This window comes from Mixophyes fleayi, chromosome 1, assembly GCF_038048845.1.
Source record: "Mixophyes fleayi isolate aMixFle1 chromosome 1, aMixFle1.hap1, whole genome shotgun sequence".
Lineage (NCBI taxonomy): Eukaryota > Metazoa > Chordata > Amphibia > Anura > Limnodynastidae > Mixophyes > Mixophyes fleayi.
This window is the reverse complement of record NC_134402.1, coordinates 11,201,425-11,227,379: the sequence shown is the minus strand read 5'-3', so window position 1 is coordinate 11,227,379 and position 25,955 is coordinate 11,201,425. Positions and strand designations below refer to the sequence as shown.

The 25,955-nt window shown below is 44.9% G+C and overlaps 1 protein-coding gene across 7 annotated transcripts in view; it reads right to left on the bottom strand.

Moving 5' to 3' along the window:
* Positions 1-25,955, bottom strand: part of DYSF (dysferlin) — a 253,752-nt gene that overhangs the window by 72,974 nt on the left and 154,823 nt on the right. For 6 of the 7 annotated variants that reach the window (XM_075188311.1, XM_075188613.1, XM_075188225.1 and 3 more), the window contains 8 exons: positions 22,325-22,506; positions 20,526-20,666; positions 14,310-14,339; positions 13,736-13,762; positions 11,543-11,584; positions 9,273-9,374; positions 3,927-4,088; positions 719-884 (listed from right to left, as the gene is read on the bottom strand). In XM_075188311.1, coding sequence (XP_075044412.1) covers positions 719-884; positions 3,927-4,088; positions 9,273-9,374; positions 11,543-11,584; positions 13,736-13,762; positions 14,310-14,339; positions 20,526-20,666; positions 22,325-22,506 — 852 coding nt within the window. The remainder of the gene's footprint in view (positions 1-718; positions 885-3,926; positions 4,089-9,272; positions 9,375-11,542; positions 11,585-13,735; positions 13,763-14,309; positions 14,340-20,525; positions 20,667-22,324; positions 22,507-25,955) is intronic. The other variant, XM_075188465.1, reaches the window with a different exon arrangement.

The window sequence follows — 25,955 nt, the reverse complement described above, 5'->3', positions numbered from 1 at the left end:
GGTCTGCAAATAAGGGTATCCCTTACAGAAACTAAGAAAGGTGGAGGGGCCAAGGGGTAAGGAAGACTGATGCCCCAAGGGGTCCTGTAACCTAAGTCTCTGGGCCTCAGGCAACACTATTCTAGAGATAGGTGTATGGGTGACCTGGGACAGGTCATGAACTCATGAGACCTACACTGGGACAGGTCATGGACTCATGAGGCCGATCCCAACACTGGGACAGGTCATGGACTCATGAGGACGATCCCTACATTGGGACAGGTCATGGACTCATGAGGCCGATCCCTACACTGGGACAGGTCATGGACTCATGAGGCCGATCCCTACACTTGGACAGGTCATGGACTCATGAGGCCGATCCCTACAATGGGACAGGTTATGGACTCACAAGGCTGATCTATACAGCAGGGCAATTCATGGACTCATGAGGCCGATCCCTACAGCAGGACAAGTCATGGACTCATGAGGCCGATCCCTACAGCAGGACAGGTTATTGACTCACAAGGCTGATCCCTACAAAAGGACAGGTCAAGGACTCACAAGGCTGATCCCTACAACGGGACAGGTCATGGACTCATGAAGCGAATCCCTACAGCAGGACAGGTTATCGACTCACAAGACCGATCCCTACAGCAGGACAGGTCATGGACTCACAAGGCTGATCACTACAAGGGACATTTATGATAAGGTGTAATAGTAATTAGGGTCTTCTGCATACCTGACATTCCTTCATCCATATCAGTATCTTCCGCGTTGGGGTCACAGTAATATTCCTCCAAGGAGTTGATGGTACATTGTCCCACTACAGGCTTCCGTCCAAATTGCCGATTGTCAATCACCTTTATAATGATTGGCGGGCAGTAGAGGTCTTCTCTGGGGAGTCTCTAAACATGAAAAATAGAAAACGGTTACTCAGTCTGTCCTCTCACCAGATCTGAAAATGTTTATCACATACGATAAACTCTACAGGTCAGTTTAAAACAGGTTATATAACAAATATACTAATCAGTAAGTTATCACTCCCAAGCCTAGTGTGACGGAACGATCTTTCAGTAATGAACTGGCTGTCAGTTTCTTACAGGACACCATTGACAAAGTCTTCCACAATGCTTACAATCACATGTTATCTCTATGTAGCTCCCGACCCATGCTCTATAGGCTGCTAATGACCTACACCTATCATCCTCCCTTAGCACCACCTCGTACTCTCATCTCCTCGGCTGCCTTGGAGCTGTGACTATATTCTGGAGCACAGTACGTCACTCAATCAATTTAGCATCTAACCTTCAAAGTTTTAAGCCTTAAAACACATCACTACCGGGCAGTGCATTAAATTTTCTAACCACCTTGTTATTAGATCCCATTAATAGATAAACCCATTCCCTATAACCTTCACCTGCTCAATACAACTTACTTACTCTTTACAATAGTCATATTTCATCCTCCTGCCCGTGTTATCTCCTATCCGGTTTCTGATCCGGTGACCGGTAGATGCAGCATTATTTTACACTGTGATCACATGTGGCTGGCCCAACATACAAAATAACCACTACTTTATTATGCCTCATTTCCTTAAACTCTTTTAGAGTGTAAGCTCTAGCGGACAAGGCCCTCCCACTTTCTGTTTCATTATTCTGCACTATTTTGTTAATTGTATGTTTAATTTTTTACCATGCGTATAGACTGCACTGCAGCCTATGTTGGTGCTATATAGATAAACAATAGCAATAATAGGAATCTGTCTCCCATTTGCATAGAACATCCCTGATATTAGGCATTTACTGATAGAAAATCACACATAAGAGACAAATAAATAGATGAAATAATAAGCAAATCTGGAAGTAATAATATGATATATAAGTAGCTTGTGATGTGTCAGAACGTTCATCGCACGTTATAATTGTCTCCATCCAGCATTAGTCACCGTCTTTCCTTCTGCTGTAAAATACAATGATTAACTCAAGAAATCTGGATGTTAATGAATGAAACCAAAGAGTGGGCTACGCTCCTGCTTGTCCTTCACATGGGATCCTTAGTCATATCGCTGCCCAATTAGTCTCACTACAGTACTTGCCGTATGAGAGACAGTAACACAGAAAATCAGTTTCACAATTTAAAGCGTTTGCACAGTTGGAATGTTCTCAAAATCTCCTCCAGAATATAAGAGTACGTCTCTGCCCCCCAACTGATGCCCAACCCTCTACCGCCTACCTACTGTCTGGTTGTGAAGTGCTGGACAGAAGACACTCTCTGTAGCGCCTCTATATCCTCCCAAAACCGACAATTGACGGAGTGGAGGTTCCAGACCTATTTGGGACAGTGAGCGTCTCTCTGATAACAGACTGTCACACGTCATGTCACATGGAACGTCTGGGCACAAGTGGAAGCACAGCCCTGGGCAGTAAGGGGGATTGGAGAGAATCTTAATGCGGAAATGTTGGTGGGTTCTCTGTATGTATGGTCAGTATATATTACAGCCCGGGCATTGGAGGTGGTGCAGATGAGTTAGCCGGAGCCCAGGTCAGACATTGTACCACCGCCCGGGGCCTTTTAGCTAAACCAGTTGGCCCATAGTGGGCATTTCCTGACACCGGCACCCAAGTTGATGAGACTGGCAGCTAAGTGTGAAAATGAATTAAACTAAAAGCCGGGTTATATTTTACTGTCAGGAAACCTGTAGCACAGACAAGTGATGGTGGTGGGTCTGTGTGCCAAGACCGTCCTGCCACTCTGCGGATCTCGTTTACTGAGCATTGCCCAGAGAATGCCCTTAGAATGGATTTCACGGGAGATTACCAAAGCCTGTCTGGATCATGCCAACCTCAGTAGGGCATTATTCTGGATGATGAAGAGGCTGCCTTAGCTCCAACCATTCATCACCACAACGTTAATATTTTGACGTGAAGCAAAGTATGACATTACATGATATAGAATACATTATATGATGGCGAAATAAACTCACTAAGTAAAGGAAACTGACATCTTTCAATATTCCCCAATCTAGAGACACAAAGCCCCACGTACTGAGGACAGTACAGGGTATAATGATGAGAATTACAGACCTTGGGCCTGATTCATTAAGGATCTTAACTTAAGAAACTCCTTAAGAAATTTCTTATTTCAGTCTCCTGGACAAAACCATGTTACAATACAAGGGGTGCAAATTCTGTTTTGCACATAAATTAAATACTGCCTGTTTTCTCATGTAGCACACACATATCAACTTTAAATTTCAATGTACAAATAAGCTATCAAGTATTTGTGTGCTACATGAAAAAACAGTCAGTATTTAACTTATGTGCAAAACAGAATACTAATTTGCATTCCTTGCATTGTAACATGGTTTTGTCCTGGAGACTGAAATAAGAAGTTTCTTAAGTTAAGATCCTTAATGAATCAGGCCCCTTATTATTATACTGTAGTTACATTTACAAAGTGACACGAACTGTACAGGGGCTCTGTCTTGTAATATCAGTAACGGCAGCCTCATGGGGGCGTATCCGAGTCCTTATCTAGCTCAGGTCTCCGACATCTGTGGCACCAGTTCTATAGCCCACCTTCCAGACTATAACCTCTTACCAAACAGACCCTTTGTGCCACTTTGTAAATGTAACGACATTACCATAATAAGTGCTTTAATCCTGATTATTACCCACTCTGGCAGTGACGTCATTACCGTCAGCAGGTGTTAGTCATTCCATCATAAAGCAGGGTGACCTGCCTTGTTCTCAGGCCTCCGAGGTAATATCGCTGGTCACCATCTGCTGATAAACGGCCTCCTACCTTGTCATATAAGAAACACATGCTGGCTCTGCAGTACCGGCCTGTAAAACTGGCTGAACCTCCGCCAAGAGCCTTTTATAGGCACCTGGGCTTTCTTACCACGAGAGGAGGGGGGGGTCTGCTTACTGTATTAAGGCTCTTACCACTTCCATGAAGAGGACGCACACATCAAAGTTGGGGTTCTTTTTGACGTTTTTAATAACGCAAGACTGGATCATTTCATCGCCACACTCCACAATCAGGCTGGGTGACGTCACGCTGGCCAGCTGGTAGCTCTTAAGGTTCCTCAGACCCCATGCCAGAACCTGCAGACGGAGCGGTCACAAGGTCATGTTTAAAAGATTAATGTAATACACTGACTCCTCATCAGAGCCACCAGAGAGTAGGGAAAATCTCATATAAAGTAACAAGCTGGTAGAACCGTATCACAGTAACATGTATGCGTCAGGAGCCGCACAGAGACATGTTCTCCAACAGGGGAGCCGTGTACCGTGTGCTCTAGTCATGCAGTACACGCTATACAATGGCAAGGTGCAAGGTGAACTTAAACACCAGGGTGAGATTAATATCACTTGCAGTTATACAGCCGGATTACATGTGGTTTCATTTTATATGCAGTGTATGTAGCACACACGTGTTATACTCTGCGTGGAGTTTGTATGTTCATCCCGTGCTTCCTTTGGGTGCTCCAGGTTACTTTCAGACATACTGGTTGGACCATTGCTGCTGGTGGCATTGTCCCTGATGTCTGTATATGACTGTGCTGGGGAAACTAGATACCCTGGGATCTGTATTAATAAAATCACGCAAAGCACATTAAACCGATGTCTAATAAGAGCAATTGCTGCCATTCCCACCATTGTGTTTGGAGTAGAGATGCTCAGGCTCGGTTCCTCGGAAACCCAACACGCCCGAAGTTAGGGGATCCGAGTACCGAGCCGACTACTTTCGCGCTTTTTGCGGATTAGAAAACGAGGTAAAACGTCATTGTGACGTCGTCGGATCTCGCGAGTTTTGGAATATATAAATACCGCCCTCCACGGCGATCTAACGCCATTTGAGAGAGGTAAACAGAAGGGGTAACACATAGTGTAGAGCAGTTGGGCAGGCAAATAGAATTGAAAGAGGAGGGGGTAGCAGTGTTAAAGAAAGTAATCAGTGACATTCAGGAGAGCTCCATAGCTCCAGTGTTAAATCTTATTGCAGAAAAATACAAATAATAGTGCTTACAGGGTTGATGTAATTCTGCTGTGATATATAGGTAACACACAGAAAGGAGAGCTCCATCGGTAATTCTCATTGCTGAAATACAACTACTAGTCCTTGCAGGCTTCTCTTCTAAATATGCACAAAAAAGTGTATGGTGTTATATAAACCTAAAGAGAAGAGCTCCATTGCTCCATTGCTAATTGTCATTGCTGAAGTACAAATACTAGGCCTTGCAGGCTTTTCTTCTGACTTTTCTTTTCTGCCACTGCTGTGTGCCAATGTTTCCTAGATGTGCTAGGAACTGCCGTGTGTTTGTGTCATTGCTCTGTCACTTACCATCCAGCCAGGTCGCTGCAGTATTTGTCTGAAAGTGTATGAAAATAATATTGTGATCTGTGAGGTGGTCAACATTGACTGCAAATGACTTGAAATTAGTGTTATTGAGGGTAATAATAATGCAGGATCAAATAAATAGCAAAATTATGTGATTTTAGCATATTTTAGCAATTTTTCTAAAAAAATACAAAACCAAAACCAAAACACATGAGGGTGGTTTTGCCAAAACCAAAACCAAAACACGAAGCTAATCCAGATCCAAAACCAAAACCACTTCATGGGGGTCAGTGAGCATCTCTAGTTTGGAGTGCTAGAAACCTTGCAATGTATTAACGCGCACGAACAGCACTTTAGATTGTATCGGTAAAAGTGCACAAGAAGCCAGATAAAAAAGCATCACTCGAACGCATCTAAACTGCGCCTTCTTGCACGTTTTATATCCAAAAGCTAAAAAAAAACCTCTAGATGGAATATCATCAGTAAAAGCCTGGTCCAACGAAGATCACTTACCCCAGGAAATTACACCCAAAACTGAATTTTCTGCTTGGGGTGGAATTATCCTTAAATACATATCAAACCTTGTGTATTACCGAAATAAATGACACATTTCAAATAACTAATATGTCTATAATTTACAATATCTGTCAAAAAATATGTATAATTATGGCAACTTTAATGTTGTACAGATAAGTGGCAGTACTTGGGATTGGGGATTAGGGGCAGCGCACAGAAGCCTAAAGCTTCATAGATTGATTGATTTACTCTGCTTTTATAGGTAAAACAAGTCATGTGAATAGATTGTAGTATTAAAAGCACAATTAAACCCAAACATTAAAAACACCTTGTTCAGTTCTACCCGGACTTTAACCTGCAGCTTTGTTGAAAAGTATGACGGGGTATTTCCTCATTCCCCCGTTGAAAATAAATAAATTATTTCCCAGCAAAATAAAACAAAAAAGCTAAAATTTTGAAGTAGAAAATGTCATTTATATCAGCCCCCCCAATGCAATACTTCAGTGTGTAGACTGTGTATTACCTATGAGATTGCAAAACAAAGATTACATCTTTTGGCTTATGGACATTCCTAGAGAGATACTAGGAACCAATGCTTTTTAGCTAGGGGTGTGTTAGACTTCCTAAATAATGCCTGATTTGTTTCTAAAGGCTAAAAATGTAAACAGAAAACACTATACGTATATGTAAGCATGTATACATTGTTTCACTAATCTTGTATATTACTAATTACTTCTTTTGTCCTCTGTAGAGCGTGTTTTAGTCTCTGTCTGCAGCAGGTAGCACCTTTTAAAATTAGCTTGTTAAATCCGTTTAATGAGGATCTGCTGCTGCAGTTCAGTAACTGGTGAAAAACTACAGGGAATGAGTGCTTAGTGTGACCGAGCCTAAGGAACGAGTGCCATGCGAGACCGAGCCTCAGGAATGAGTGCCATGCGAGACCGAGCCTCAGGAATGAGTGCCTAGCACGACTGAGCCTCAGGAATGAGTGCCTAGCACGACTGAGCCTCAGGAACGAGTGCCTAGCGTGACCGAGCCTCAGGAACGAGTGCCATGCGCGACCGAGCCTCAGGAACGAATGACTAGCGTGACTGAGCCTCAGGAACGAATGCCATGCGCGACCAAGCCTCAGGAACGAGTGCCTAGCCTGACCGAGCATCAGAAACGAGTGCCATGCGCTACCGAGCCTCAGGAACTAATGCCATGCGCGACCAAGCCTCAGGAACGAGTGACTAGCCTGACCGAGCATCAGAAACGAGTGCCTAGCGTGACCGAGCCTCAGGAACGAGTGCCATGCGCGATCGAGTCTCAGGAATGAGTGCCTAGGGCGACTGAGCTTTAGGAAAGAATGCTATGCGCGACCGAGCCTCAGGAACGAGTGCCTAGCGTGACCGAGCCTCAGGAACGAGTGCTTAGCCTGACCGAGCATCAGAAACGAGTGCCTAGCGTGACCGAGCCTCAGGAACGAGTGCCATGCGCGATCGAGTCTCAGGAATGAGTGCCTAGGGCGACTGAGCTTTAGGAAAGAATGCTATGCGCGACCGAGCCTCAGGAACGAGTGCCTAGCGTGACCGAGCCTCAGGAACGAGTGCTTAGCCTGACCGAGCCTCAGGAACGAGTGCTTAGCATGAACGAGCCTCAGGAACGAGTGCCAAGCATGACCAAGCCTCAGGAACGAGTGCCTAGACTGACCGAGCCTCAGGAGCAAGTGCCTAGCATGACCGAGCCACAGGAACGAGTGCCGAGCGTGACCGAGCCTCAGGAACGAGTGCCTAGCGCGATCGAGCCTCAGGAATGACTGCCTAGCGTGACCGTGCTTCAGGAATGAGCACCTAGTGTGACCGAGCCTGAGGAATGAGTGCCTAGCGCGACCTAGCCTGAGGAATGACTGCCTAGCGTGACCGTGCTTCAGGAATGAGTGCCTAGTGTGATTGAGCCTCAGGATTGAGTGCCTAGCGTGACAGAGCCCCAGGAATGAGTGACTAGTGTGAATGAGCCTCAGGAATAAGTGCCAAGCATGACCGAGCCTTAGGAATGAGTGGCTAGTGTGAATGAGCCTCAGGAATGACTGCCTAGCGTGACCAAGCCTCAGGAATGAGTACCTAGCATGACTGAGCCTCAGGAATGGATATCATGGACAAGCCTCAGGATTGCGTGCCTAGCTTACATACACCTCAAGAATGAGCGCCTAGCATGGATGAGCCTCGGGAATGATTGCCAACAGTGGAAAAGCCTTAGAATCGGGTACATATCATGGACAGGTCTAAGGAATAACAGCTTAGTATGAAGAAGTTTTAGGAACGAGTACGAGCCTCTCGTGTGGACACGTCTCAGGGATGAGTGTCTATCATGGATGAGTATCAGGAATGAGCGCTTATCGAGGGCAAGACTCTGTAGTGAGGACCAGTCTCCTGATTACCTCAATGCATGTTCCTAGCGTGGACGAGCATCATAAATGAGCGTTTAGCTTGGCCAAGCCTAAGTGATGAGTGTCTAATGTGAATAATAATAAGTGGCTAGTGTTGTCGAGCCTCAGGAATGAGCGCCTAAAGTGGATGAGACTCAGGAATAAGTGCTTAGTGTGGATGAATCGCAGGTATGAGTACCTAGGGTGGATGAGACTCAGGAATGAGCGATGGCCTCTTGATGGCCTTAATGCATGTACCAAGTGTGGAGGAGCCAAGAATGTCTAACAAAGAAGAGTCTCAGAAATGAGCGCTTAGCGTGGATGAGGCTCAGGAATGAGCGCCGACCTCTTGATGACCTCAACCTTATCTAAGACTGCAAGGAAGCCTCAGTGCTGTGATGACATATCCATGGGCTTCTAGGAGAGAATTTCATAACAAGAAAGACTACGGGCTAAATGTATCAAGCTGAGAGTTTTCCGGCGGGTTTGAAAAGTGGAGATGTTGCTTATAGCAACCAATCAGATTCTAGCTTTCATTTTGTAGAATGTACTAAATAAATGATAGCTAGAATCTGATTGGTTTTTCAAACCCGCCGGAAAACTCTCAGCTTGATACATTTAGCCCTACGTCTGTTAGCGGAGGTATGACCAGTGACCAGTTTGCCATGCTTTTCAATTTGAGCTTTTTACCCAGTCACAGGTGTTATTCTGTCATTCCAAGCTGTTTGTGAAGAGGTTAGCAGGAATTACTACAACACACTTTACTTTTAACAAGCCTGTATTGGGGAATCCGGGTTAAGACTGAACAGTACAATTTACCTTCATGGTTCATACAGGAAAACTGCACATTTTAGTACATGTTACAAATAATGATTGATGATAGAAGGATAAACAAGGTATAATACAGTCCTGTATATCTGCATCAGTGGATGTGTCAGTGATATTACATCGCTGCTCTCCCATTATCACAGTATAATCTACAGAACATTACGTACATGCACACCCATCGATGGTCTATACTCACCTCAATAGCAGTTCTCTGCAGAACGGGTTTAATCCCTTGGGGTACCACGTACACATTGGCACTTCTCTGGGGGGGAGGGTACGGCAGATCCGTATCTGCTGACTAAATAGTGAAAGACACAGAGGAAAACAGTTGAAGAGATTGAAAGCAAACACTTGTCAACGTAAGGATTCATTGAAATCATATCAGATTGGAGAGGTGATGTATCAATGCAGAGTCTGGTTATAAACAACGTCTGTTCTTGTGTGAGATACAATATTAATGAGTCCTCCGCTAAATCAGCTCAGTTATAATTATGCAAGCTCAGGTGACAGGCCACTGGCTCCCTCTATGGGTGAGATCCCCAACTGCGCTGTTTGGTTTGCTCAGCTCACTTGAGTTTAGAGATTTGCAATAATCTTCTTTCTCAAGAACACAGATATGAACAGTAGAATAAAGCACCTACATATTTCTTCTTTACCTTTAGTGATGAATTTAGTTTATGTCTCAAAACACTGAAATAGAGTGATTTAAATGTTATGTTGTCAACACAGAAAACAAAAGCATTAATATAGTGGACAGGTAATAATCCAGCCGTATGAACAGCGTGGGACTAAAACGCTCAATAAGATGAGTGTGTTGGTCACTGGACTGACACTAAATACACCCCGCTATCACCAATCAGCATTAAACATGATGAGGTCACATGTCCGACAATCTAACAGATCAGCAGGGTCTATACTCTACTAGATAAAGAGCTTGAGAACCTGGTGGTGGGAACATCTGGCTGATATGACAGAGATTATCATGCAACACACAGAGATTAATGCATTAGGACACCCAAAAACAATCCATATTAGTAAAGGACGTGTTATTTCAGCAGCATTTGGACGCACATGTCTTCTGCGCTGGAACTAAAAGGGAATTATCTGAATCTCTACCTTTAGTATGTAATCAATATTTAAACCATGCCACCTTTATTAGGAGTACGAATTGTCAGGGGCAGAATTTTGCCCTGTGTCAGAAGCTGTCTATTTTGATGCAACATAATAATGAGCGAATAGTTGAGGTGACTTTTGTCCAACAGGTGGCGATAAAGGGTGAACTCAGCTGCTGATTCAGTTGATGTATTAAATTCTCGTAATGAATTGCAGACTATTTGTGAGCAAGATAAATATACCTTGTAAGCCTACTATGGGTTTTACATTTATATGTATTTGAATATCTTGTATCTCTATGACAAATGGTTGAGTTTGGAAGTCCTTTCCCCACTCTTACTCGATGGTCCGCACAGCACACATCTGGTGGTCGCCTACGGCAAGCTCTCAGGAGCATTCTCTACAAACTAGAAGTGTCCTCCATATGCGAAGGTAGTGCCAAAGTGTAAATATTATCCTGCCCCAGCGGAGCTTACAATCTATTTCCCTCAATCCTTGTTAGAGATAAAATATAGGTTAGATAAGGCATACAGGAGGATTACTGGGGTAGATTAGAGATATGAGACACACAGGAGGATTACTGGGGTAGATTAGAGATATGAGACACACAGGAGGATTACTGGGGTAGATTAGAGATATGAGACACACAGGAGGATTACTGGGGTAGATTAGAGATATGAGACATACAGGAGGATTACTGGGGTAGATTAGAGATATGAGACACACAGGAGGATTACTGGGGTAGATTAGAGATATGAGACACACAGGAGGATTACTGGGGTAGATTAGAGATATGAGACACACAGGAGGATTACTGGGGTAGATTAGAGATATGAGACACACAGGAGGATTACTGGGGTAGATTAGAGATATAAAACAGGAGGATTACTGGGGTAGATTAGAGATATAAACATTCAGGAGGATTACTGGGGTAGATTAGAGATATAAGACATACAGGAGGATTACTGGGGTAGATTAGAGATATAACACAGGATGATTACTGGGGTAGATTAGAGATATAACACAGGAGGATTACTGGGGTAGATTAGAGATATAAAACATACAGGAGGATTACTGGGGTAGATTAGAGATATAACACAGGATGATTACTGGGGTAGATTAGAGATATAACACAGACGGATTACTGGGGTAGATTAGAGATATAAAACATACAGGGGGATTACTGGGGTAGATTAGAGATATAAGACATACAGGGGGATTACTGGGGTAGATTAGAGATATAAAACATACAGGAGGATTACTGGGGTAGATTAGAGATATAAGACATACAGGGGGATTACTGGGGTAGATTAGCGATGTTACGGGGTATATAAGAAGATGACGATAGAATACCGAGTCTAGAAGCTTCTCTCTGAAGAACCCAGGTACAAGTAGCTGTTCCATTTCCAAAGTGGAAAGGATAAGAAACAGGGAGAAGAGAAAAGATACAATCATTATCACTGTACATGTAATCCCATTACCCTAGCACCAGTATAACTATACGTGTATCAGTATGTAGGAACATGACACGACTCAGTAACCAGGCAAGCAGCAGGGGTCTCGGCCAGAATCACTGACATACAGAACTGTGTAAATCAAGGACCCTGAAATTGAGATGTTTTTCTCCATTGAACCATAAGACCAGTTCTGTATTGCTGGATCAGGAGAATTTAAATTGGAAATATTTACAGTTGCCAAAATCAGCCACCTACTCGGCCAAATGATTTTAGATGGAACGGATATGATGAGTGATTCAGTGTTGGCCTGGGTCACAGAGGCAGAAGCCAACTTATGGATCTGCCATGCCAATAGCAGAGGCAAATCTGGTTCTCTTACCAGTACATATGGCCTACAGGTGACCTCTACTAAATGAGACATTCAATTCTCTCCGGCACAAGGTAGCTGGATTCCGGAGTAACATTCTGTGGTTTACGGTATAAACCATGTCTTTGTATTACGGACAAGCTGCTCAAAGACATCTATTGGCTAATATTCCCCTACCGACATCACAGGAGCCTCTACTGCGGATTCAGGACATGCATTTTATATGTACAAGAGGCCACCCAAAATAATGAGCTCTGATTCTTCCTATAGTTTTATGTAATTACAGAGAAACAACTACGTGAAAGTTATTTTAACCTCACAACCAAAATCTGTTTAATAAAAGAAGAATTCACAGTTAAGATCTTGGCGAACTTCACCCATAACTAAGTTGTAAAGTTCGGGTAGAGTTCACCAAGATCTTACCTGTGTGTTTAATTATTCTACTTTTTGTTCTAAATCACCCAGTTTGGGTGGTCTCCTGTGAAGGCTCCATAGATCGAGTGCTGCTACTACTGCTTAAGGGACCAGCACTGACACCCACTCGGCTCCTATGAAATAAACTTGCCCTAGCAGGAGAGAGGGGAGCAGTGTTACACTATTGGAGCATTCGGAGATACCACCAGGTTAAATAATTACTGCAGTAAAAGTAAGTAAAGCTGTGTATGTTATCATGTCTACTAAACTGATCCCAGAACTAAGTTTTAAAGGTTTTTGGTGAAGTTGTCATTAACCTACAGTATCTGACACATTAAAAATCCCATCATTTTTAATGTGTGAAATGAAATATCAGTAACATCATCAGCTATTTATATAGCACCACAAATTGTGCAACGAGAACTCACTCACATCAGTCCCTGCCCCATTGGAGCTTACAGTCTAGATTCCCTAACATACACAGACAGACAGACAGACAGACAGACAGACAGAGAGAGAGAGACTAGGGTCGATTTAATAGTAGCCAATTAACCTACCAGTATGTCTTTGGAGTGTGGGAGGAAACCGAAGCACCCGGAGGAAACCCACGCAAACACGGGGAAAACATACAAACTCCACACAGTTAAGGCCATGGTCGGAAATTGAACTCATGACCCCAGTGCTGTGAGGCAGAAGTGCTAACCACTGAGCCACCGTGCTATAAAGATGAGAATTGCAACAAAACAATACTCAAACAAAAAATATACAACTATTACTAGTAAAATAAAAAGCAATGTTAAATTTGATCTATTTCTAAACAACCTGATTGAATCCATACTTTAAAAACTAATTGTTGTTTCACCTATATGTCGACATGAATCCTTGTCGGATGTGAGTCTGTTTGAATCGGATATAAGGACCACAACCCATTTTCAATGAATGTATATAGAAAATGTGACAAGGGTAAAACAATGCAGGAGATTCTGTGCTCTCACAACACAAACATCACGGAACAAATTAGGAGAATGACGAGGCATGTGAGGGCACCACGGTAAAGCCATGCTGTTATGAAATCATGCATTTTGGTACGCCGATGCTTCTCATGCCGGATAGGCAACACTACAAGGCAGCCTTATTCACAGACATTAGCACCAGTCATTAAAAACGTATCCCTCGTCACCCTGTGATTTCTGACATACCTGGTTCTTTTATAACCCCCCAAACACAACGAACCGTACTAGGAAGAGTGATATAATCAGACAGGGAGCGGACTACTGTAATAGAAGTTATATGTGTCAGTAATCTTACCTCACTGAGAACGCCTGAGATTTCCCCCTTGTGGAAAACAAGACAAAGGATTAGACACCTTTCTCGTGAAAAAAAGACCATTTAAAGGGCACACACAGAAGCCAATATGCAATATTATATATCATAGACTGTGTATATACATATATATATATAAAACTAGCGCCATTGCACGGATTTTCGGTGGCTATGAACCCACGCTCATCTCGGGCCCCCGTAGCCGCTGCACCCCCTGAAACATAAGTAGTTTCTCTCGTACAGCCCCCATGAAGCACGCCCCTGTTAGGAGGACTGTGTCCTATAACAGAGTGGTGCATAGCAGAGCTAGTGATGTCACAGCAGCTCGAATGGCTGCATTCACAGCTATCTGACAAGTATAAGATCAAATTACACTATCTTACAGATGTGGGAGGAGCTGTAGCAGAGTGGGAAGGTGCTACTCAATGTCAGAGTAACACTCGACGGTGTAATTTAATGCATTAATTATTTCACACCATATGTTATTTAGCATATAATTGATGCCCTAACCAGTGGTAATAGAAAGCTATGCACTAAACAATGAACACACCAGACATACCTCCAGTCCAGGGATGTGATGCAGAGTGGGCTGTAAGGGAGAAAATATATGACAATATTTATATATCCATACAGATTAACAAACTGGATTTATTAACTCTCTTTTCTTTTTCTTTTTTTACACATGTACTTTTCTTACAGCTTCTATTGCTATATGTACTTTTGTTCTGTAAATGTACCAGTATTCTGACTGGCTGCCAGCTGGTCCAGTACTGTGACAGTTCTAATGCCCTGAGTGGCTGCAGGTCGTCCTGGCCCTGGGAATAATATAATGCCCGGATTGGTCACAGATTGGTCTACTCCTGGGAATTTTGTGATTGGTTACAGGTCGGATTAGCTATGGTAATGTTTTACTAGTGACATTCTCCTCCACACAACAGCCACATTCTCCTCCACACAACAGCCACATTCTCCTCCACCCAACAGCCACATTCTCCTCCACGCAACACCCACGTTCTCCTCCACGTAACAGCCACATTCTCCTCCACACAACAGCCACATTCTCCTCCACGCAACACCCACGTTCTCCTCCACGTAACAGCCACATTCTCCTTCACGCAACACCCACATTCTCCTCCACGCAACAGCCACATTCTACTCCACGTAACAGCCACATTCTCCTCCACACAACAGCCACATTCTCCTCCACACAACAGCCACATTCTCCTCCACCCAACAGCCACATTCTCCTGCACACAACAGCCACATTCTCCTGCACACAACAGCCACATTCTCCTCCACACAACAGCCACATTCTCCTGCACACAACAGCCACATTCTCCTCCACGTAACAGCCACATTCTCCTCCACACAACAGCCACATTCTCCTCCACGCAACAGCCACATTCTCCTCCACACAACAGCCACATTCTACTCCACGTAACACCCACATTCTCCTCCACACAACAGCCACATTCTCCTCCACACAACAGCCACATTCTCCTTCACGCAACAGCCACATTCTCCTCCACACAACAGCCACATTCTCCTTCACGCAACAGCCACATTCTCCTTCACGCAACACCCACATTCTCCTCCACCTAACACCCACATTCTCCTCCACACAACAGTCACATTCTACTCCACGTAACAGCCACATTCTCCTCCACGCAACACCCACATTCTCCTCCACCTAACACCCACATTCTCCTCCACACAACAGTCACATTCTCCTCCACACAACACCCACATTCTCCTCCACACAACAGTCACATTCTACTCCACGTAACACCCACATTCTCCTCCACACAACAGCCACATTCTCCTCCACTTAACAGCCACATTCTCCTGCACACAACAGCCACATTCTCCTTCACGCAACACCCACATTCTCCTCCACGCAACAGCCACATTCTACTCCACGTAACAGCCACATTCTCCTCCACACAACAGCCACATTCTCCTCCACACAACAGCCACATTCTACTCCACGTAACAGCCACATTCTCCTCCACACAACAGCCACATTCTCCTCCACGCAACAGCCACATTCTCCTCCACGTAACAGCCACATTCTCCTCCACACAACAGCCACATTCTCCTCCACGCAACACCCGCATTCTCCTCCACGCAACACCCACATTCTCCTGCACACAACAGTCACATTCTCCTCCACGCAACAGCCACATTCTCCTCCACGCAACAGCCACATTCTCCTCCACGCAACACCCGCATTCTCCTCCACGCAACACCCACATTCTCCTGCACACAACAGTCACATTCTCCTCCACGCAACAGCCACATTCTCCTCCACGCAACAGCCACATTCTCCTCCACGCAACAGCCACATTCTCCTCCACGCAACAGTCACATTCTCCTGCACACAACAGCCACATTCTCCTCCACGCAACAGCCACATTCTCCTTCACGCAACAGTCACATTCTCCTCCACGCAACAGCCACATTCTCCTCCACGCAACAGTCACATTCTCCTGCACACAACAGCCACATTCTCCTCCATGTAACAGCCACATTCTCCTCCACACAACACCCACATTCTCCTACATGTAACAGCCACATTCTCCTCCACACAACAGTCACATTCTCCTGCACACAACAGCCACATTCTCCTTCACGCAACAGTCACATTCTCCTTCACGCAACAGCCACATTCTCCTCCACCTAACACCCACGTTCTCCTCCATGCAACATCCACATTCTCCTCCATGTAACAGCCACATTCTCCTCCACACAACACCCACATTCTCCTCCACGCAACAGCCACATTCTCCTCCACACAACACCCACATTCTCCTCCACGCAACAGCCACATTCTCCTCCACACAACACCCACATTCTCCTCCACACAACACCCACATTCTCCTCCATGTAACAGCCACATTCTCCTCCACGCAACAGCCACATTCTCCTCCACACAACACCCACATTCTCCTCCACGCAACAGCCACATTCTCCTCCACACAACACCCACATTCTCCTCCACACAACACCCACATTCTCCTACATGTAACAGCCACATTCTCCTCCACACAACAGTCACATTCTCCTGCACACAACAGCCACATTCTCCTCCACGCAACATCCACATTCTCCTGCACACAACAGCCACATTCTCCTCCACGCAACATCCACATTCTCCTCCACGCAACAGCCACATTCTCCTCCATGCAACAGCCACATTCTCCTCCACGCAACAGTCACATTCTCCTGCACACAACAGTCACATTCTCCTCCACACAACAGCCACATTCTCCTCCACGCAACAGCCACATTCTCCTCCACACAACACCCACATTCTCCTCCACGCAACATCCACATTCTCCTCCACGCAACAGTCACATTCTCCTGCACACAACAGCCACGTTCTCCTCCACGCAACATCCACATTCTCCTCCATGTAACAGCCACATTCTCCTCCACACAACAGTCACATTCTCCTCCATGTAACAGCCACATTCTCCTACATGTAACAGTCACATTCTCCTGCACACAACAGCCACATTCTCCTTCACGCAACAGTCACATTCTCCTTCACGCAACAGCCACATTCTCCTCCACCTAACACCCACGTTCTCCTCCATGCAACATCCACATTCTCCTCCATGTAACAGCCACATTCTCCTCCACGCAACATCCACATTCTCCTCCATGTAACAGCCACATTCTCCTCCACACAACACCCACATTCTCCTACATGTAACAGCCACATTCTCCTCCACACAACAGTCACATTCTCCTGCACACAACAGCCACATTCTCCTTCACGCAACAGTCACATTCTCCTTCACGCAACAGCCACATTCTCCTCCACCTAACACCCACGTTCTCCTCCATGCAACATCCACATTCTCCTCCATGTAACAGCCACATTCTCCTCCACACAATACCCACATTCTCCTCCACGCAACAGCCACATTCTCCTCCACGCAACAGCCACATTCTCCTCCACACAACACCCACATTCTCCTCCACGCAACAGCCACATTCTCCTCCACACAACACCCACGTTCTCCTCCATGCAACATCCACATTCTCCTCCATGTAACAGCCACATTCTCCTCCACACAACACCCACATTCTCCTCCACGCAACAGCCACATTCTCCTCCACACAACACCCACGTTCTCCTCCATGCAACATCCACATTCTCCTCCATGTAACAGCCACATTCTCCTCCACACAACACCCACATTCTCCTCCACGCAACAGCCACATTCTCCTCCACACAACAGCCACATTCTCCTTCACGCAACAGTCACATTCTCCTTCACGCAACAGCCACATTCTCCTCCACCTAACACCCACGTTCTCCTCCATGCAACATCCACATTCTCCTCCATGTAACAGCCACATTCTCCTCCACACAACACCCACATTCTCCTCCACGCAACAGCCACATTCTCCTCCACACAACACCCACATTCTCCTCCACGCAACAGCCACATTCTCCTCCACACAACACCCACATTCTCCTCCACGCAACAGCCACATTCTCCTCCACACAACACCCGCATTCTCCTCCACGCAACACCCACATTCTCCTCCACACAACAGCCACATTCTCCTCCACACAACAGCCACATTCTCCTCCACACAACACCCACATTCTCCTCCACACAACAGCCACATTCTCCTCCACACAACAGCCACATTCTCCTCCACGCAACAGTCACATTCTCCTGCACACAACAGTCACATTCTCCTCCACACAACAGCCACATTCTCCTCCACGCAACAGCCACATTCTCCTCCACGCAACAGCCACATTCTCCTCCACGCAACAGCCACATTCTCCTCCACGCAACATCCACATTCTCCTCCACGCAACATCCACATTCTCCTCCACGCAACACCCACATTCTCCTCCACACAACACCCGCATTCTCCTCCACGCAACACCCACATTCTCCTCCACACAACAGCCACATTCTCCTCCACACAACAGCCACATTCTCCTGCACACAACAGTCACATTCTCCTCCACACAACACCCACATTCTCCTCCACGCAACATCCACATTCTCCTCCACACAACACCCACATTCTCCTCCACACAACATCCACATTCTCCTCCACACAACACCCACATTCTCCTCCACGCAACATCCACATTCTCCTCCATGTAACAGTCACATTCTTCTCCACACAACAGCCACATTCTCCACGGAATAGGGATGTACTTCTCGTCAGAACTCACAGTAACATTCTGTTCCATAAATGGACAGTGACATTCTCGAACAGAAGGACAGTGACAATTTCTTCCACAGCAGATGGAGGTGAATGATCTTTTCCTTGTCAGATACAGATATACTGAGCAGAATAATGAAAATAATGACGCTGATGTTCACTGGACTGTAGATGGTTACTCGTGTCTCTCCCAATAATGGAAACCATCGCATTTAAGTACTAATTACACAGAACTAAATTCAGAATGAGACTTAAATTAAATTCTAATAACATTATTTGGTGTAATAAATATTATTATATGGTGGACATATCAGTGACTTGTCTGCCCCCCCATGGCACACACCACATAAGAATCCTTGGACCTCATAAACCTGATAGAGTTTGTGTGTGATGTGTTTCATCAATGGTCCTTCGTAGAATTGCTCCAGACTGCAGGATGTTTTGTTTTGTAAAAAATGTGTTTTCATGTAATTTTCAATAAGGTTCTATTTTCCGTGTCTTCCTTCACCTATTTTTACATTTTCTCTGCCTCGTTTCTCAGCCAGTAGACGAACCAGAGCAGCCAAGATCAATACAGTCCTATATCCAGCTGGCAGGAAGAGTCCAGACAACGGGGCAACCTCACCCTCTCCCAGGCTCTGAGTGAACCTACAGCAATATACACAGTCCCGACAAATGCAGCATGAAAGATGGACTAAGAGCAGCTGAACGATTCCTGACCGTGGATGACACCCCGGTGGTTACATGACAGTACACCCAGGGCCTCTACGGGGTGTATGACCACCTTCTATCGCTTCACGTTTGTAGAGTGGATAAAACTCATCTTTACCTTCTTTTATAGTGTTAAATGCACACAATATTTCAGAATGCGTTCTCCCTATCCTTGGTGTATTCATTAAACATACGGATCAATACGTAACACCTGGGGGTAAATGTATGATTCTCCGACTTCTTTAAGTCGCCGGAAATCGGCGACTTTGCAGTGAAAATTTAAAGCGGCGATGGCTTATACAGAACAGTTTGCCTTTAGAAGCTGATAGGACATGTAAGGATAATTCAGACAACTGTACAATGTAAACCAGATTTATACCAACTAGACCAGTAATGTTACATTAACTGTATGGGCCTGACTACATGCATATAATATGTTACAAAGTGGAAGAACAAAAAATATCTTACATAGAAAGGACAATAAATCCCTCATCATATTTGCAAGTGGTTGCATTAGATAAGCACTTTGTCATGTACATGATGGACGGAAACTGTGGGAGAATAACTGAAGTTTTAGAGTTTAAAAGTTGACAAAAATATCACTAAGAGGATAAAGTGCATTTACCAACATTTTTAACTGCGGATGTATTTAATATGCCCCCACCTCACCCCCTGGCACCTCGGGATGGCAATAACAGCCCAGATCCACGTGCGTGGTCACTAACTGACCGCTATAAAAAAATCATTGGCTAGGAATAAAGCCTAGACCCTGCCCCTCACCCCCCACACACCACTTCCAAAACTTAGCATGCAGGCATTAATGGGTTAAAACAAAGCATTCTGTACGTAACGCATTTACCTTTTCTCTGAGGATGAGCTCGAAGGCAGCTAACAGCTCTCCCGTGTTTTTGTCACCCATCATTATCGGATGCCAGGAGAGCCTGGGAGACCGCTCCAAACTGGGCTTACAGATGCAACGCCCCATGTATTCATCCGCTCCCTGCACAACAAAATCGAGTCATCCTACTGACATTAGTTTCTTAAAAGGCTTATTTACCAAAATGCAAAAATAAAAAACTTGCAGCGTTAATTCTCTCCTGCGCGCACCTATACTACAAGCTTTACAGGGAAGCACACGGATCTGTGGCACACAATGGCGTTGCCCACGGTTTTACTCAATCTGATGGGAAGAGCTGGGTGAATTAGGCGGCATTCCGTGCTGTGTACAGGTTAGGTGTATGAGCGCCCCTAATCTTTCACCAACATTCAAAAATGAGATTTAGTTTTATGGAACCAGATTATTTAAACGAGATAAAGGGTGATGCATTAGGGGAGCCTGTTGTGCAGGGGGAGGTACAGCCCTTTTCTGCCCTCTAACCTACATGATGTTTCCACAAACTTCACTGAGGTGCCGATGATCGGGTCTCATCCTGGACTTTTAATCTGACGCATATTGCGCCTTCCAGCTGCAGTTTAAATCAAAAGGTTCAAAATGACACAGATAATGATTCGATATCCCCTCACTCTCATGATTAATATAAGACATAAACGGAGCTAAACTGAGCAGGATTTAAATAGAAAACCAGGAAAGTTAACATTAACAAAGGGTGTGGCGTAAATTGTAAGATTTTTGGGTGTATACGCAAACTTGACTTGATTATACACGCCCGCATTTTGAACCTTGTTATTTGGGACAGTGCGCACCTCTGGGCGAGTGTATGACCACAACGTCTGCAGAAATAGGTTGCTTCTGATCTTCCTCCCCTCCCCTAAAAATATCCACGGCATTGCTGCAAGTACTCTGCTGACCTCAGCGGATGGGGCATATCTCCGAACTGTCCTGGCAGTCAGGATGGTGGGACAGCCTTCCAAAATCGAGGTTATCCTGCCTAAATTTGAACTGTAAAGCTAGGAACAAGTTGATTTGGCAGGAAAGTTCCCAGGACCGTGAAGTGGACGTGTACCTTGAGATGTCAGGTGGACGGTCCTTCAACAAGACAGATAAATCAAATTTGTTGCTGCGCTTTTAGTGCAGACTTCCACCTGCATGTCTAAATAACCACTGTGATGGTAGGTTATACAGGTCAGAGTAATTGCAGCACATATTGGTGTGGTGATGATGCTGATCGTGTGGTATTTGCAGTTTATAAAGACTAAGTTGCAATAAAGTACTGTGAATTAAAACACTGTTTGGTTATGATAATTATAATTATCAACATTCTGCCACATTTCTAACTATTTAGAGAAATTCTATTTAGGAAAACAACAAATTTAATACATTTATCTCTTAAGTTTTCACACTAAATTTACTTTAAAAGCCATCACACACAGGTGGTTATAACAGTAAAGGAATATAAACATATCAATAAGGATTTAGATCAGGCATGTCCAACCTGCGGCCCTCCAGATGTTGTGAAACTACAAGTCCCAGCATGCCCTTCCAGCTATCAACAGGTTGTCTACTGGCAAAGCATGCTGGGGCTTGTAGTTTCACAACACCTGGAGGGCCGCAGGTTGAACAGGTCTGATTTAGATGATAGGATGGCAATCCGTGCCATAGCTTTATGATTAACAGAAACTTGTAACACGAGTATGAGAAAAGGAAGGAGGTATTATATACTGAGGTATCGGCACATCCAGGTCCCACGAGATACTCACATAGGTGTCGTGATCGTAAATCTCCACCACTATACTGGGAGGCACTTCTGCCACCATATCAGGCCCCCCGAATAACTCGATCTCATGGAAGATGAGGGTCTGGTCCCAAGTTGGGTTCAAAGTGCTTTTCACGACCACAGTCTTCTGGCTTTGATGGAGAAAGGACACAGTGGCGTAGGGGTCTGTAATCAGAAACATTACGTGACCATCTGTACATGTTACATACAATCAGCCGAAATTGTGTTACGTGTTTGCAGTTCTTTGCCTTTATTCGCATTTATAATTTGCTATTTTCTTTGTTTTCATTTTTAATTTATATATATACACTGCAGTTATTAGTAAAATAGATAACCCGCTCTGTCATGATTATGAATATGCGTCTGTTTCACAAACCGTCACACAACAACAATCAGGGAAGCTGGATCTTATCTTTTAGCGACAATTTAATTATTTTTGGTTCGATTTTCTTTACTGCCACATTAATATGCTGCTTTAAAATGTATTTAGAACTCAGAGGGGAGAATTCGATTAGCCGCAAAGTGTCTAACGGACGTTCCAGAGATTTTACCAGAAATATCCGCTCATTTTTCCTGGCGCCCCCAGAGATATTTACTGGTAAAAGTGCGCAGCTGCGATGTTCTGAGGAACTCTGCGGCTAACTGAAATCCCCCCAGTGTGACATGTAAAAAAAATGGGCTGGTGAATTTGAAATAAGGGGATTATAACTATATACTCTCACTGAAAGCGATTCCTGCTGCACCTCGTGTATTACGGTAATGACAGCTGAGTTTTACTGCCAGGTGCAAGTGTGATTTATTCTATTGACTGTTAGTAAATTTACTGACGGCTGGCAACCTTACTAGTAATATCAGACCTAAGCAGGTGAGAGACACAAAGGCACAAAAACTCATGGCTTTGTGTGTTCATTTCTATCCATACTCAGATACACTGTAACACGTATATAGTGTATACATCACACACTATATACACTTGGCACTACAGGTCACAGTAAGTGACGTTCTGGGAGAGCTGCCGCTGTGACTAGTGACAGTATAATTCTCCATGAATGGGTCACACTTTGTAAAATCTGTTTACACCGTGATCACAATTGCGCATTGTAACTTTAATGGATGTTGTAGTTGGCTCCCTCCACCTCCAGCAGCTTCCAGGTCGGCCAATCACGCGGGATGAGATCACTCACTGAGGCTGGGCCGGGATAACAGCACACTCATTGTTGAAGCACTTAAGAAATAATTATCAGTCTGCCAGTGGAGACATTTGCCGAAATAATGGTGCTGGAAGCGTGGCGTAAACAATAACATCCCCCCCCCCCCCAAACGTGTTGGGGGACCCTCTGCTCTCTGTAATGTGGACATGGTGATCTTGATCTAGAACACACTGAGAAGTACATGAAGAGAAGTGTAATGATCCAGGGGCCGTCTCCTCAAACACAATGTTCTGGGGCCAGGATATGTGTTTCTGAAAACAATATATTTATATATATATATTGACTGCTTACTCGGGGGGACAAGGTAACGGGGGCCTCTCATCTGGTGTGGCCACATACCCTATGGCCGCTATCATAGGGTCCCCAAGAAGTTGCAGTACCAGGGCCCGAATTTCCTCTTGACGGCCCTGTTTTTTCCAACAATTCTACCTGTATTTCCAAATTATGTATATAATTATAAATATACGGTGATTTTTTTTGTCATAGAACTCGTCGGAACTGAGTTCCGGCTCCTTTTTTCTACGGATTTTCCAAGTTTTAAAAGTAACTTTTGAACATTTGGTGTTTGGTCCAGGTGGAATTGAATCGCCCTGTCGAGCGTAGCAGGTCGGCGACAAAATCATTAAAACGATGCATGCGGCTGCTTGTGTGAGTCCGATGCATGCGTACATCATCCTCGCTGGCGCTGCTCGGCTTGTGGCGCTGCTCAGCTTGTGATTGGTCGTGCGCTGGGAGCTTACTGTAGGCGGTGACCGTTGTGCTTCGTTATACAACTGACGTGTGTTGGAGTGTGTACTGTGAGTGACTACGTGATGTGAGTTCTGGCACCTTAAGGTAAGGTTGCAGTAGTCATGACAAAAACTATTGCTTCAATCTCAACACAGATCTTTAAAATGCAAACATGGGAGTGGATGGAATGCACAGAGAGCAGAAGTCAACTTCAAATAACATCCACTGAGTGTCAAATACAACACAGCTTTCCAGCATCACTGATACAAGAGTCTCACACAGCTGCTCTGTGCGGCTGAGGACCCTGCTCCTTCCACTATATAACTCTCAGTCTGTGGCTTCCTGCTGCCTCAATTCCCCTCCTCACATCATGTCACTGCCCCTGTCCTCATTAATACATCACTCATCTCCTGATATACTCTGTGCTGCTGGGGACCCTGCTCCTTCCACTATATAACTCTCAGTCTGTGGCTTCTGCTGCCTCAGTTTCTTTCCTCACATCCTGTCATTGTCCCTGTCACATGCAGCTCTGTCCTCACAAACACATCACTCATCTCCTGATATACTCTGTGCTGCTGGGGGACCCTGCTCCTTCCACTATGTAATATCCTGTGCTGCTGTGAACATTCAGATGCTTTGATTGTTTCCAGGTGCTTCAATCCTTGAAAACTGTGGACATCCAAATTATCAGGAGATGAAGAATAATAACAAGAAAGTGTCCAGACTCTACTTTTGAATACAAAGACGATGTTGTGTCAGTCATCACTATCAGTTGGCACTAACACCTGCTCTGCAGCTGGGGCAAATGATACTACTGAAACCAAGAGCACTTACGAGAAACCCAGGACTTGAAACGGCCGTATCTCCGTCTGAACACCCTTACCAGGGGCGGGCTTGCCCGGGGGGAGGGGGCATCGGTCCCCCGGGCCGCTCAGTTTATCCATTGTTAGGGTTGGCAGCCCAGCTCCCCCAGCTGCACTATAACCTACTTATTACCGGTGGCCGCATCACATGACACGCGGATGCAGCCGCCTCAGCGCACAGGCGGGCGCGTCACATGACACGCGATGCGGCCGCGTCATTGATGACATGTGATGCGGCCTCCTGTGCAACACCCAGGCTGCATCTTGCCTGACCCTTACAGTACATGGTCTGTGTTAGTCCGCCACTTCCCTCTGACGCTACGCCTATAAGATTGTAGACAGTCATTTGATTTGCGTTCGGACATGAATTGTTTCTAAGCACATGTAGAGCTATGTCACGCAAGATACGCTACACAAATATACACATGTCACAACATCGGCTGCTATAAAAATTGACCCTAGTCTCTCTCTCTCTCTCTCTCTCCCTCTCTATCTGTGTGTGTGTGTGTGTGTGTATGTGTGTGTGTTAGGGAATTTAGACTGTAAGCCCCAATGGGGCAGGGACTGATGTGAGTGAGTTCTCTGTACAGCGCTGCGGAATCAGAGCCGCTATATAAATAAATGGTGATGATGATGATGATGATGAATAGGGCCCATAGGGTCTGAGTTTGAAGAAAAATGTGAGTAACTTACTCCTAAAAAAGAGCACAGAAAACAATTGTATTTCCACCCATATGCAGATCCGTAAATATCCGAAGGTGTGTCTGCCTCCACATTAGCAGCATATGTGCCTGGTTTATGATGTCATCAT